Source organism: Oncorhynchus clarkii, chromosome 27 (assembly GCF_045791955.1).
Source record: "Oncorhynchus clarkii lewisi isolate Uvic-CL-2024 chromosome 27, UVic_Ocla_1.0, whole genome shotgun sequence".
Classification (NCBI taxonomy): Eukaryota; Metazoa; Chordata; class Actinopteri; order Salmoniformes; family Salmonidae; genus Oncorhynchus; species Oncorhynchus clarkii.
In genome coordinates, this window is record NC_092173.1 from 4,952,643 (window position 1) to 4,967,201 (window position 14,559).

At 46.4% G+C, this 14,559-nt stretch overlaps 1 protein-coding gene across 1 annotated transcript in view; it reads right to left on the bottom strand.

The window, feature by feature from the left end:
- Positions 1-1,737: 1,737 nt before the first annotated feature.
- The window catches only part of LOC139386247 (mitogen-activated protein kinase kinase kinase 10-like), a 31,556-nt gene continuing 18,734 nt past the window's right edge, over positions 1,738-14,559 (bottom strand). Inside the window, exons 2-11 of the mRNA XM_071131740.1 lie at positions 9,827-10,007; positions 9,408-9,556; positions 8,582-8,757; positions 8,147-8,393; positions 7,756-7,878; positions 7,373-7,511; positions 7,086-7,198; positions 6,652-6,917; positions 5,849-6,377; positions 1,738-3,217 (exon numbers count right to left, since the gene is read on the bottom strand). Coding sequence (XP_070987841.1) covers positions 2,805-3,217; positions 5,849-6,377; positions 6,652-6,917; positions 7,086-7,198; positions 7,373-7,511; positions 7,756-7,878; positions 8,147-8,393; positions 8,582-8,757; positions 9,408-9,556; positions 9,827-10,007 — 2,336 coding nt within the window. The 3' untranslated portion in view covers positions 1,738-2,804. The remainder of the gene's footprint in view (positions 3,218-5,848; positions 6,378-6,651; positions 6,918-7,085; positions 7,199-7,372; positions 7,512-7,755; positions 7,879-8,146; positions 8,394-8,581; positions 8,758-9,407; positions 9,557-9,826; positions 10,008-14,559) is intronic.

Sequence of the window (14,559 nt, forward strand, 5' to 3'; positions counted from 1 at the left end):
ATTCTGTTACAAAGGCAACAAAAAAAATCCTGTTGGACTATTTAGTAAAGGTGGTCTCATGCTCAAGTGGGAGCAATCCCTTAATACTCATAACAAAAGACAGAGGATAATGTCAGAGCGTACAACTCCACAGAAGGAAACCTGAAAGATACCTGTGAACAACTTAATGACAATCAAAATGCACAACCAGCTACCATGCTTGTCCTAGTAAGTATATTTGGCTCAAAGTGACTTGATCGGCTTTGATGACATCTAGAGGACGACCACTGTTATTGCAGCCAGGCATTTCTCCTGCTCACAGGGATACAATATAATGTGTGTTATTTGAAAAAATAAGCCATGGAAAGGTTCAGCTATTACAAGCATTAGCGCACACGGTAGAATATAACGGAATGTAACGACAGTCAACGTTACGGATATAACTCCACAGAGCGAGTGACAGGAAGAGCAGAGACAGAGCAAGCGCCTCTCTTCCTTCTTTATTACGTAATTCATTCAATCATTCCTCACCGCAGCCTCAACAGTCAACAACACATCACTCTTTCGTCATGTATCCCAGAACGTCACGGATTGAGACAGGTCGAAGACAACCTCCCATCCATACTCTACATGAACGTCAGCCTGTAGTTTGCTTGGTTTTCCTTGGTTGGTCTGTGTTATATTAACAAATATATATATATATATATTCCGGGACAGAGAATCATAATGACAATAATGAATCATTATTTCAATTATAACAATCATTTTAATAAATACTCTGAGCGTTCTTAACCACACAAGGAGAATAAGGATGAGTTTTGCTCACCCCTCTACCTATGGGATTGACATCATCCCATACAAATAATAACACTAAATACACACGCACACACGCACACACACACACTCCCATATACACATAGCCAAGTAAATACTTGTATGTAGCCTTGACTAGCTGTGCCATTAAAAAGTGGTATTCTTCATCGTCTTTCAGCAACCAGACAGTACGGGTACACTCATGGGCCTGCGAGAGAATCCAGAGTTCTCTCGATTCGCCGTCCACATCCCAAGCACCTTGTGTCAAGTCCTTCACAGTCTGTACTCTTGTGACACGGACATGTCAATATCATGGCTCTTTAACCAAAGATTGGGACCTTTTTTCCCTTCAATGATGCTGTATCACTATCCAGTAGGTGAGGAAAAGGAAGTCAGGGGTACGGAATGTGGGAATTCGTTTTTTGTTGTTGTAGAAAACAGGTAGTATTCATTAACCATTTATTGCAAGTGGATTAACCCTCATTTCCCATGGTCCTCCTCTGCTCTCAGAGGACTTTTGTTAAAAATGAACTGTCCATATAACCGAGTGTATAAGGGGCTCTTTACAGAGCAGTGATGAAGGTGAGAGAGAGGACGTTTGCTGAGAAACTCCAGCTTATGAGTTTCACACTTTCCCTAAATTCCCTGGTTTTCCAGAAATAGTGGATCAACAATTCCCGTATTTCCTGCTTCTTCCAGGAATCTTTCAACCAGGATTTCTGGTAAACCAGGGGATTTTGGGGAAAAAATATTGGACATTTTGCAACCCTATGAGGACGTAAGGTAAAGAATGAGGGAGAAAAGCATCCTGTTTCGGCTCCCTCACAACTGATTTGCTAGTTCTACAGTACATCCTTCACACAAAATAACATGCGGTACCAAAACACAAGCACACATGGGTGCGCACGTGCGCACCCACACAGACACACAGTGTACACCCACACAGACACACAGTGTACACCCACACAGACACACAATTCGCCAAACCAATAGAAAATGCTGTGCTAAACAGGTTATGGCTGGAATGGTTCAAGCATTGAGAAAAATAAAATTAATTTGCTGTACAGAGCTGAGGAAATAAAGTCCTGTCAATTGTGCTGTGGAGCTTAAAATGGCTTCCCTGTTCCTGTTGCAGTCTTTGGGAGAGGGGGAGGACAGAGACCATCCCTATACAGGAAGATGCTATGTGGAGGTGAGGGAGGTGAAAATGAGTTCTATAGAAGGTGATGCACAATAAGAGGGCAACTTACGCACTGATTTGGAAGTCCCTCAGGATTTGAGCGTCTACCTACCATGACTACATGTAAATATGAAGGAGGGGCAGCAGGGCCCACATGATGGGACACCCAGAGGTGCTCTCATAACAAATCAGGGCACCCCCACAAAACAACTATTAACATGGACACTTCAAGGGCACTCCCAAGAGAATAATTCCAACCCTGTTGAGATGTGAATGTGTCTATGGCTGGCAAAGCTTCAGCCCAAGTCTTTGGGGAAGGAGCGAGCAGAGACAGACACAACACCTGTGTAGAGAGAGGCAGAGAGTCAATGGTGTGGTTTAGCAGAACGAGTCCTACTGTAGCACATGTAAATCGGGATGAGCACTTGGAAGTGTCTGTCTGGAAGTGGAATGGCTTACACGTTCCTTCCTTTTAGAGGACAGGTAATATGCGGAAGGTTAGCAGGGCACACTGGTCACTAGGGCACTAAAGGTTTGGACTCTAGGGGTTGCAGAGTGGTCACTTAGAGGAATGTTGTCCAACACTGGGCGGCTTTGGAAGGGACACTAAGACGTGTGCTGTCCCGGGTGCTGGGCACTATGAGACTAGGGGGCACAAGGCTTAGGAGTGACCACCAGGAGAGAGGTACAGCCCGCACAAGTGGGCTTCAGAGTGGACACTAGTAGAAGTATTGTTCGCAAAGGGATTGGGTACCAGGAATAAAGTGTGCACACTAGGAGTCTTTGAAGTGTGCACTAGGAGCAGTGTTGCCCATATACAGTAATGTGTGACTTAGCCGTAGTTCTGTCCACAGAGCTGTGCAGCCTGGTGCTGTTCACACAGGGGCACGGTGCCGTCCAGATCCTGTCCATCCACGTCCATGTCCATGAGGTTGGGCCTGGCAGCGCCGGTGCTGGCACTGCTGTCCCCAGAGCCCAGAGGACTGTCACAGCTGCTGCCCGGGGACGAGCTCAGGGTTCTGGACAGGGAACCCAGCTTCCATGGGTCCGGTCGCACCCTGGCTGGTGTGGGCCGAGGCCGGGGGGCGAACTCCAAGGTCTTGGGCCTCTCCAAGGGACTGATGATGGTCAGGGGCTCCAGGACCGGGACAGGGACAGGCGGAGCAGGGGCCTTGCGGCGGAGGACCCTTGGGAAGAGGCTGGAAGGGTCAGGGAGACGGGGGATATCTAGGGTCTCCTTGTAACCTGAGAGAAGAGAGAGAAATACAGTGACCAGAGGGAGAGCAGAGGGAGAGAATAGATGGATGGGAGAACAACATGAACACTTTGTTGACATGGGATGCCAGAGCCATGTGTTTTTTTAAGTTCGGGTGTAACTGAAATATACTCTGAGTGTACAACCCACTCAGGTTGGCTGGATGTCCTTTGGGAGGGTGGACCATTCTTGATACACACAGGAAACGGTTGAGTGTGAAAACCCCCGCAGCGTTGCAGTTCTTGACACACTCAAACTGGTGCACCTGGCACCTACTACCATACCCTGTTCAAAGGCACTTCAATCTTTTGTCTTGCCCATTCACTCTCTGAATGGCACACATACACAATCCATGTCTCAATTGTCTCAATCCTTCTTTAACCTGTCTCCTTCCCTTCATCGACACAAAGTTGAAGGGGATTTAAATAGTTACATCAATAAGGGATCATAGCATTCACCTGGATTCACCTGGATTCTGGGCTCCCGGATTAGCTGCATTGACCACGCCACCCATTTTTACGCTGACGATACTCCCTGTTTATTATCTATGCATAGTCACTTTACCTCTACCTACAGTTGAAGTCAAAAGTTTACATACACTTAGGTTGGAGTCATTAAATCTCGTTTTTCGTTTTTCAACCAATACACACATTTCTTGTTAACAAACTAGAGTTTTGGACAGTCGGTTAGGACATCTACTTTGTGCATGACACAAGTAATTTTTCCAACAATTATTTACAGACAGATTATTTCACTTATAATTCACTGTATCACAATTCCAGTGGGTCAGAAGTTTACATACACTAAGTTGACTGTGCCTTAAAACAGCTTGGAAAATTCCAGAAAATTATGTCATGGCTTTAGAAGCTTCTGATAGGCTAATTAACATAATTTGAGTTAATTGTGGATGTATTTCAAGGCCTACTTTCAAACTCAGTGCCTCTTTGCTTGACATCATGGAAAAATCAAAAGAAATCAGGCAAGACCTCAGAAAAAACATTGTAGACCTCCACAAGTCTGATTCAGCCTTGGGAGCAATTTCCAAATGCCTGAAGGTACCATGTTGTTCTGTACAAACAATAGTATGCAAGTATTAACACCATGGGACCACGCAGCCGTCATACCGCTCAGGAAGGAGACGTGTTCCGTCTCCTAGAGATGAACGTACTTTGGTGCAAAAAGTGCAAATCAATCCCAGAACAACAGCAAAGGACATTTTGAAAATGCTGGAGGAAACTGGTACAAAAGTATCTATATCCACAGTAAAATGAGTCCTATATCGACATAACCTGAAAGGCCGCTCAGCAAGAAGAAGCCACTGCTTCAAAACCGCCATAAAAAAAGTCAGACTGCGGTTTGCACATGGGGACAAAGATCATACTTTTTGGAGAAATGTCCTCTGGTCTGATGAAACAATAATAGAACTGTTTGGCCATAATGACCATTGTTATGTTTAGAGGAAAAAGGGGAGGCTTGCAAGCCGAAGAACACCATGCCAACCGTGAAGTTCGGGGGTGACAGCATCATGTTGTGGGGGTGCTTTGCTGCAGGAGGGACTGGTGCACTTCACAAAATAGATGGCATCATGAGGAAAGAAAATTATGTAGACATATTGAAGCAACATCTCATCAGTCAGGAAGTGGAAGCTTGGTCGCAAATGGGTCTTCCAAATAAACAATGACTCCAAGATACTTCCAAAGTTGTGGCTAAATGGCCTAAGGACAACAAAGTCAAGGTATTGGAGTGGCCATCACAAAGCTCTGACCTCAATCCTATTAAAAATTTGTGGGCAGAACTGAAAAAGCATGTGTGAGCAAGGAGGCCTACAAACCTGACTCAGGTACACCAGCTCTGTCAGGAGGAATGGGCCAAAATTCACCCAACTTATTGTGGGAAGCTTGTGGAAGGCTACCCAAAATGTTTGACCCAAGTTAAACAATTTAAAGGCAATGGTACCAACAACTAATTGAGTGTATGTAAACTTCTGACCCACTGGGAATGTGATGAAAGAAATAAAAGCTGAAACAAATAATTCTCTCTACTATTATTCTGACATTTCACATTCTTAAAATAAAGTGGTGATCCTAACTGACCTAAGACAGGGAATTCTTACTAGGATTAAATGTAAGGAATTGTGAAAAACTGAGTTTAAATGTATTTGGCTAAGGTGTATGTAAACTTCCGACTTCAACTGTATATGTACTGTACATATTACCTCAAGTATCTCAACTAACCTGTGCCCCCGCACATTGACTCTGTACCGGTACCCCCTGTATAATTCCTCGCTACTGTTATTTTATTGTTTCTCCTAAATTATTTGTTTATTTTCTTTTTTCTTTTTCTTTCTTTCTTTCTTTTTTACTTCAGTTTATTTTAGTAAATACTTTCTTAACACTTCTTTTTCTGAACTCATTAGTTGGTTAAGGGCTTTTCACTGTAAGGTCTACCTACACCTGTTGTATTCGGCACATGTGACAAATACAATTTGATTTGATTTGATTCACCCGGTCAGTCTGTGTCATGGAAAGAGCAGATGTCCTTAATGTTTTGTACACAGTGTATTGCTTCCTGTCCTTCAATCAAAAGCTCATAGTGACATCATGCTTTCCCAACATACTCACCTGCATGTAGGGGGAGGATGCGAGGCCCTGGTGGAGGCGGCATGGGCATGCTGCCGTCCGAGGGGGTCCTGCGGTGCCCTAGGGTTTGGGCGCGGGGGCGTATTGCCCCATCAGAGGGGGTGCGTCTGTGCCCCCTGTTCATGGTTGCAGACACGTGGGTGGGTGTGAGGGACTGGTTGGGCTCCCTCTTGAAGCTCTCTGCCCTCAGATCCAGGAGGGGGTTAAGGGCGGGGACAGGGGTCGCCATGGGGAGGGAGGCGCCCACTCCGGGGGTCAACGCCAAGTCCTCAAGGTCCGAGGGAAGGAGGGATTTGGTGGAGTTGCAGTCTGAGAGGGAGGAGAGGGAGAGGAGGGTGACGGAGGGAGAGGGGTCCGTGCAGGGGAGAGTAGAGTCGCGGCGGCGGGACAGCGAGAGGGACAGGGCGCGGCTCGGGGGAGAGGTGCTACGACGGAAACGACCCGTTCGCTGGAAAATGCTGTCCTTTTTCTTGCGCTGCTCCTCTCTAAGGTCCTGCTCGTCCTGTTGGACCTAGACACACACACACATGGAAACTCTTCAGTTCTTCTACTGTACAATCTACGGTTGTATAATGTCAACTGACACACATACCAGACCTTGTCAACTCCCAGGTGTAGAGTATAAACCATTATTCCATGTATTAAGATAGTCTCTAAAGCAGGTGGCAGGATTGACTTGTTTTTTTGCCATGGTTTGGGTCATTTTGTCCATCTGGGTGTCACAGACCCTTTTCCTGCTACTCCCTTCCTCCTTCCCTCCCTTCCTCCCTCCCTCTCTCCGTTACCTGTAGTCTCCCCATCTGTAGCAGGTCCAGCCCCAGACCTACAGAGGCCAGTATTGAGGCACAGCCCAGTAGCAGCAGGTCGCTCTTCTTCCTCTGGCTGCAGCGCCGCAGAGAGTCCTGGTAACCCATCCCGCTCCCTAGCCCAGCAGGCCCCAGCCCGGGCCCCAGCCCGCCACACGGGGGGCCTCCCTCCTCCACAGACCCGTTACTGCTGGTCTCTGGAGGCATCAGAGACCCGGGCGACTCCTCCAACTCACAGTGCTCCTCTGTCAGAGAGAGAGCGAGGGAGAAAGAGAGAGAAAGAGAGAGATAAGAAAGTGTGAGAGGGAGAACAAGGCGTTTCAATCAATCAAGAGTCTAACTGATTTTGTATCCATAGTATGTTTTACAATCTCTTTTCTGTTGCAGAAATAGTGATAAACACAGAGACTCACCCATTTCATTGAGGCTGGAGAAGCCGGCGGTCATGGGGGCGTGTTTTGGAGACTTGCCCAGATTCGGGGCACTAGAGGACCACACCTTGCATCCGTCGCCTAGCGACTTCAACCTGCAAGACGAAAGAAGATTGGGTCAATACTGTTTACTGATACCATACACCAAACACTCGCCAGAATAATGTTCAGAGATTATTTGAATATGCAAATGCAAAAAATCATAAAGGTTAGCAGGCAAGTAGGAGAATGGGGCTAACAAGGGGCTGTTTTTGGACCATGACTGTTACCTGTCCTCTCCGCCCAGTCTCTCTCTCTGGAGGGTGGAGCTGGGGCCCCAGGTGCGTCCCTTCTTTTTGCTAGCTGCCAGGTCCTCCTTCTTACACACGGCACTGCGGCCCCATGTCTTATTGCCATCGCTGGGCGTCACTGAGGGCCACAGTGACACAGGTGTTGTCGTTATAACACAACAAATCAAATTCCTGATGTGCAATGAGCGTAACAAAATGTAGTCACTTGCACACAAGATCCAGGGAGGGAATCCCCAATTTGGGATTATGTTGACAAAATACCGTCCCTGACAATTGAATAATTGGTATTAACTTTTGGTGTGTCCTCTGTCCTCTAGTCCCCCTCAACCCCTGTCCCTGTCTCCCCCCACAGATCAACTCACGTCGTATGGCCCTGAGGCGGGGTATGACCCCTGGGCTGGCTGGAGGTGTGGTGCTCTCACTGCCCTGGGGCTTCCTCTTATCCACGCTCGGAGACGCCTGCACTGTGATCTTATGCTCGAAACCTGTGTGCATACAAAACAGGGAGGAATTAGAGTCAAAGTTCCAAAAATGCTTGGTTTTAACAGAAATCCTGGTTGGAAGATTCCCGGAATCAGGAGGGAATAAGCAAAAAAAAGCTGGGAATCCTCCAACTGGTATTTCTTGAAAACCTGTGGATTTTGGAAAAGTTACCAGAATTTTACTATCCTAATAAGGATAGAAAGAAAAAATTATGATGCCCAATTCAAATAATAGGATAAATGTTTGGGTGCAATATCTGCCACCACCCACCAGAGGGCAGACTGATGCTGTTGCTGTCTCGGCCCAGTTTGAGTAGTCTGCTCTTTTTGAAGTGGCCCTTGCGCTTCTTGACCCTGGGCTTCTCCTGGTACATCTGGTGGATGATGATGTTGAGTTCACGCTCCACAATATCAATCTCTCTCTCAGCCAGCTCCTGCTCTCTCCTCTTCAGCTGCTCCTCCTGCTCCCTCTGCTCCTCGGCCGCACGAGCCAACGCTTCCTCCCAGGAACGCAACTCCTACAGGAGAGAAGAGAGGCATGTCAAGGAAAATGGGAGCATTTGGAACAAAAATGTAGATGTAATGTTACAGCAACATAACACCCTGTCGAAGATCATCACATTGCCAAGGCAACAGCACTTTGCAACCTGCACTTTTGAGGGGGATGTTGACAACATGCCCACGTGACCGTGTGGGCTCCTCTCACCTTCTCCTTGGCCCTGAGCTCGTCAAACATCTGCTGGATCTCCAGCCTCCAGTCCTCCTGCAGAGAGTGGAAGGACTCCAGGGGCATCTGAAACATGGCCGACTGTTCGATGGCCAGCAGTCGCATGAGGATATTAGTGAAGGACGGGCGACTGTGGGGGTTTGGGCTCCAGCACTCTGAGGATGGGGAGAGGAGGTTGAGTAAAAATAACTTTCATGTAAATTCCCAAACAACAAAGTGCAGCGGTTGTCTTTTAGTTGTGCACGTCTCCCCTCCACCTCCACCACTGAACAGACCGCAGTGCTCTGTAGCACCACTTGCCCTCAGATCCCAGATAGACAGACAGATAATACTTCAAGTCGTTGGAATGGGCAGAGGAAAAAGAAAGGAGAGAGGAGAGACAGGAGTAAACAGAGAGCAGACACAGTAGAGAGGGGTGACAAAGGAGAGATTAAAGGATGAACAGGGATAAGACGGAGGAGAGGGAGAGAGGGATGAAGAGAGAAAGAGCATTAGGGATGCATGGAAATAGTGGAAGAAGTGGAGCAAGAGACTATAAAATCACCAGTTTGCTGACTGGGAGGTGAACCTACTCTCACTCTGACCTCCAACAATAATAGACGTGAAACTGGGCTGACAGGAAGCCATCTTGGCTCTCATCAATAAGTGAAACTGGGCTGACAGGCGGCCATCTTGGTTCTAATCAATAAGTGAAACTGGGTTGACAGCCAATCATCTTTGCACGCGAACCTGGCCTGACAGGCAATCATCTTTGCTCTACTCCACAGGTGAAACTGGGCTGACAGGCAGCCATCTTGGTTCCTACCTGCCAGCAGGAGTGCGAAGGGCTCGGGACAGGTGGACGGAACGGGCAGGGTCAGTTTGTTCATGGCCACTCCGTACGCCACGGCCAGCGCATCTATCTCACGGTACGGAACCTCTCCTGTCAGCAGTTCCCATAGCAACACCCCGAAACTGAGGAGAGAGAGACAGGGGGGGGCACTTGTCACAGGCACTTGTCATGATTGTACAGGCTATTCATATATTAACTTAACACACCCTTTATGTTACCTACTATACATGGCGGATGTAAATTGCCTCTGAGGGTATGAATAGTGGAAGTATTGAAAGAACAAGGACACTAGCTACTGACTGTGGGTGTTGCATTTGTACCATGCTGTGTGTACTACATGTCCCACAGTAACAAACAAAAAACAGTACAGTTTACATGACAGAGTGTTGTACCTCCAGACGTCGCTGCTCTTGGAGAACAGGGAGAGTTTGATGACCTCGGGGGCCATCCAGGCATAGGTGCCTGCCGCGCTCATCTTGGTGGTCTGGTGCCACTCCCGTGCCAGGCCAAAATCTGTGATCTTCAGGGTCCTGCCACCCAGATCCTCCCTCTCAATAGGCTCCAGGATCAGGACTGAGGGGGAAGGGGGAAGGAGAGGGGGGTGGGGGGGGGGAGAATAGGTGGAGAGAAGGGTGTGGGGAAAGAGCGACAGACAGAAGGGGGGGGGGGGGGGGGTAGGTGAAGAGAGGGGAGAGATAGTTTGAGTTTGTCATGCATACCACTAACTCTACTACTCTCCATCCTCCAACAGAGGCCCTTATCCAAAGCATAGCACACAGCACACAGCGCACAGCACACAGCACACAGCACACACCCCACCATCACATACATCGATAGTAGGTGTGGTTATTGACAAAAGCAATTCAGGTTAAGTGTGTGATTCAAGGGCAGTGCAACCTGGGGATTATCAGCCAGTATATGACCCTAGTCATCTGGCCATATTCCTCTAATAGGCTATAGGCCACATCTGTCATCAACCTGTATTTTCCTCGGGTCTACACTCAACATGTAGCCCCATTGACAAAAGGTTTGGTCAGAGCAGTGTTCAGGTCTCTGCCTCACCGACATTATGCACTGTGCCCAGCACGTCCGTTCTGAGAATTTCCATACGATGTTGCAACCGTTTCAAAGTCTCTGGGTGACATAGGTGAGTTGGCTTTTCCTGTTGAACTCCCAGCATTGGCCTTTCTGCTCTCTCCTGTCCTCTCCTCTCCATGCACTTCCTCCTTCATTTCCGCATGAGGGCTGGCTATGGAAATATTTGGTGTACACAGTCCACAGTGCTGGGAGAGAGGAGGGGATTGTACTTGCTTATCTACAGGCGTATGCAAAGGGAGGCGGGGAGAGGCACAGCACACAGCTGAGTCTTTGTTTAAGCACACGCACACTCTCACACACACACACAGACCTGGCTCACGTGAAACAGGTGTGCCTCTGAGACTCATTATATGCCGACAGGCAACTAATGTCCAAGCACACGCAATCAAAAGGTAATGTCAAGCACAGTACATGTAGTATATGTTGAGTCTTCAATTGATCAAGATTTCACCATATCATTCATGGGCTTTTCTTAATCTCCCGATGCCGACCACTATTCATCAAATAGCATTCGGACATTTCCTTTTCCAATCAACAATGTGCTGGGTTCAATGGCATGATAACATACTGTATACGGTGCCTTCAAGAAAGTATTCATACCCCTTGACTTCCTCCACATGTTGTTGTGTTACAGCCTGTATTCAAAATGGATTAAATAGATGTTATTTCTCACCCAACTACACACAATATCCCATAATGGCAAAGTAAAAACATGTTTTAATAGACATTTTTGCTAATTTATTGAAAATGAAATATATAAATATCTCATTTACATAAGTATTCACACCCTTGAGTCAATACTTTGCAGAAGCATCTTGGCAGTGATTACAGCTGTGAGTCTTTCTGGGTAAGTCTCAAAGAGCTTTCCACACGTGGAGTACGTAACATTGGCCCATGTTCTTTTCAAAAACCTTCAAGCTCTGTCAAATTGGTTGTAGCTCATTGCTAGACAACCATTTTTAGGTCTTGCCATAGATTTTCGAGTAGATTTAAGTCAAAACTGTAACCCGGGAACATTCACTGTTTTCTTGGTAGCAACTCCAGTGTAGATTTGGCCTTGTGTTTTAAGTTATTGTCCTGCTGAAAGGGGAATTCATCTCCTAGTGGAAATCAGACTGAACCAAGTTTTCCTCTAGGATTTTCCCTGTGCTTAGCTCCAGTCTGTTTCTTTTTTATCCTGAAAAGTCCTTAACGATTACAAGCATACCCATAACATGACGCAGCCAACACCATGCTTTAAAAATATGGAGAGTGGTACTCAGCAATGTGTTGTTTTGGATTTGCCCTAAACATTGTATTCAGGACAAAAAGTTAATTGATTTGCTACATTTTTTGCCGCATTACTTTAGTGCCTTGTTGCAAACAGGATGCATGTTTTGGAATATTTTTTTTATTATGCACAGGCTTCCTTCTTTTCACTGTTAATTAGGTTAGTATTGTGGATAGTTTTCTCCTATCACAGCTATTAAACTCTGTAACTGTTTTAAAGTCACCATTCGGCTCATGGTGAAATCCCTGAGCGGTTTCCTTCCTCTCCGGCAACTGAGTTAGTAAGGATGCCTGTATCTTTGTGGTGACTGGGTGTATTGATACACCATCCAAAGTGTATTTAATAACTTAAACAATATTATTGCGCACAGAGTGAGCACATGCAACTTATTATGTGACTTGTTAAGCACATTTTTAATCCTGAACTTATATAAACTTGCCATAACAAAGGTGTTGAATACTTATTGACTTAAGACATATCAGCTTTTCATTTTTCATTAACTAGCTTCTAAAATCATAATTCCACTTTGACCCTTATGGGGTATGTGTGTATAGGCCAGGGACAAATATATATATATATATTACAATTCAGACTGTAACACAACAAAATGTGGAAAGGTCAAAGGGTGTGAATACTTTCGGAAGGCACTGTACAGTATGTCACAAAAGGACTTGGGTAATAGTTGGTGGCTCATTTGGGAGAGCATTGCACTTTTGTAACATTGTAACACCAGGGTTGTGGGTTTGATTCCCACAGGGGACCAGTAGGGGAAAATGTACGAACTCACTACTTTTAAGTTGCAAGAGATAAGAGAGTCTTCTAAAATGGTAAATATCACCTGTCTATTCGTCAACATGCACATTTGTGTTTGTGTGTGCATGCGTCTCTGTATGTTTCACATGTGTGTGTGTGTGTTTAGCTTCCACCCAAGTCTAATCTGAGGGACAGGGAATAGGGGACGGCTGATGACAATGATAATAAGCCATTGTCGTCCCCCAGCTCTCTTTTTCTATTTCAATACCACTGTCTCTCTCTCTGTGAGGGACAGCTGTCTCCCCAGGGCTGGCTGGGCTCTGTGTGTGTGTGTGTGTGTGTGTGTGTGTGTGTGTGTGTGTGTGTGTGTGTGTGTGTGTGTGTGTGCGTGTGTGCGTGTGTGCGTGCGTGTGTGCGTGCATGCGTGCGTGTGTGTGTGTGTGCGTCGGTGAGTGCCTGTGAAAGATGGAGAGAGTAAAAGAGGCAGAGAGAGAGGGAGGCAGACAGAGGCAGCGAGTGTGAGAGAGGCGTGGATGTTGTGCGTCTGTTTGCATGTGAAACTGAGGGTGTCTGTGTCCGTCATGAGTCCATGTGTGTGTTTGAGTTGACACTACTTTTTGGTGTTCGACTACAGTATGTGCGCTGCACGTAGCGGTGTGTGAATATGTTGGAGCGCGCGAGTGTTTGTGTCTGTGTATCTCACTGAGCTTGGGAGCGAGAGAGGGAGAATGTGTACAGATATCTGTGATCAAAGCAGAGCCACCTGCTCTCCACTAGCTCTCATGTTGTCACCATGTTTTCAGCACCAGCGCAGCATTTCACAGTGTAACCACACTGATAACTTATACAAAATATTGAAATATTTACACATCTACTGTAGCTAAGCTTGAAAAACAACACATACATATTATTCACAAAGAGGTCAAGTATTCCCGTGCTGCATGGCATTAATGTTGACGTCAGTTACTGGCACTCAAACGAAGTGCCATCAACATCAACGAAGTGCCATCAACATCAACGAAGTGCCATCAACACCAACGAAGTGCCATCAACATCAACGAAGTGCCATCAACATCAACGAAGTGCCATCAACATCAACGAAGTGCCATCAACATCAACGAAGTGCCATCGAGTTTCCATTACCTTCCTCCGCCACAGCCCAGACATAACCACCCCCTCGTTCCTTCGATCCCTCCATCCCCCATCCCCAGCCACTGGACCCTGACCCTCAAAGGAGAGCAGAGGAATGTTGTGAGTCACTCTTTACACAGAGGACAGATAAAGACTAACCGTGGAGACTTAACCTCAGGGACTAGTCTTTAAAGAGGCAATCTGCAATTTCTACATCCATTTTGCGATTTGCCACATCCATCATTTTGATTATTTTTATCCATAGCTCTGCCTATGATTTTGAGTTCGGTTACATTTCTCCAGCCCCATCCCTCAAATGTTTACCAAAACAGGGTGTCCACTTTGTTAAGGTTAGTCATGACAACAGGTTATGTTAAGTACAGGTGGCTGATACACATTGGAGGTGGAGGGGAGGGAGACAAGACTAAAACGCTTATTACTGTATATAAGGCAGCGATCATATACATTTATATATGGGTAACTATTACTATTAAATGGGAAGTTCCTTGGTGTCCACATCACCAACAAACTATCATGGTCCAAACACACCAACACAGTCCCGAGTGCAAGACGCTAACGAGGGTAGTGCGTACGGCCCAGTACATTACTGGGGCCAAGCTTCCTGCCATCCAGGACTTCTATACCAGGCGGTGTCAGAGCCCTAAAAATTGCCCAAGACTCCAGCCACCCTAGTCATAGACTGTTGTCTCTGCTACAGCACAAAAAGCGATACCGGAGCGCCAAGTCTAGGTCCAAAAGGTTTATTAACAGCTTCTACCCCCAAGCCATAAGACTGCTGAACAGCTAATCAAATGGCTACCCGGACTATTAGCATTGATTTGCTACACAGCTTAACCAGTTAGTCTACTTTAC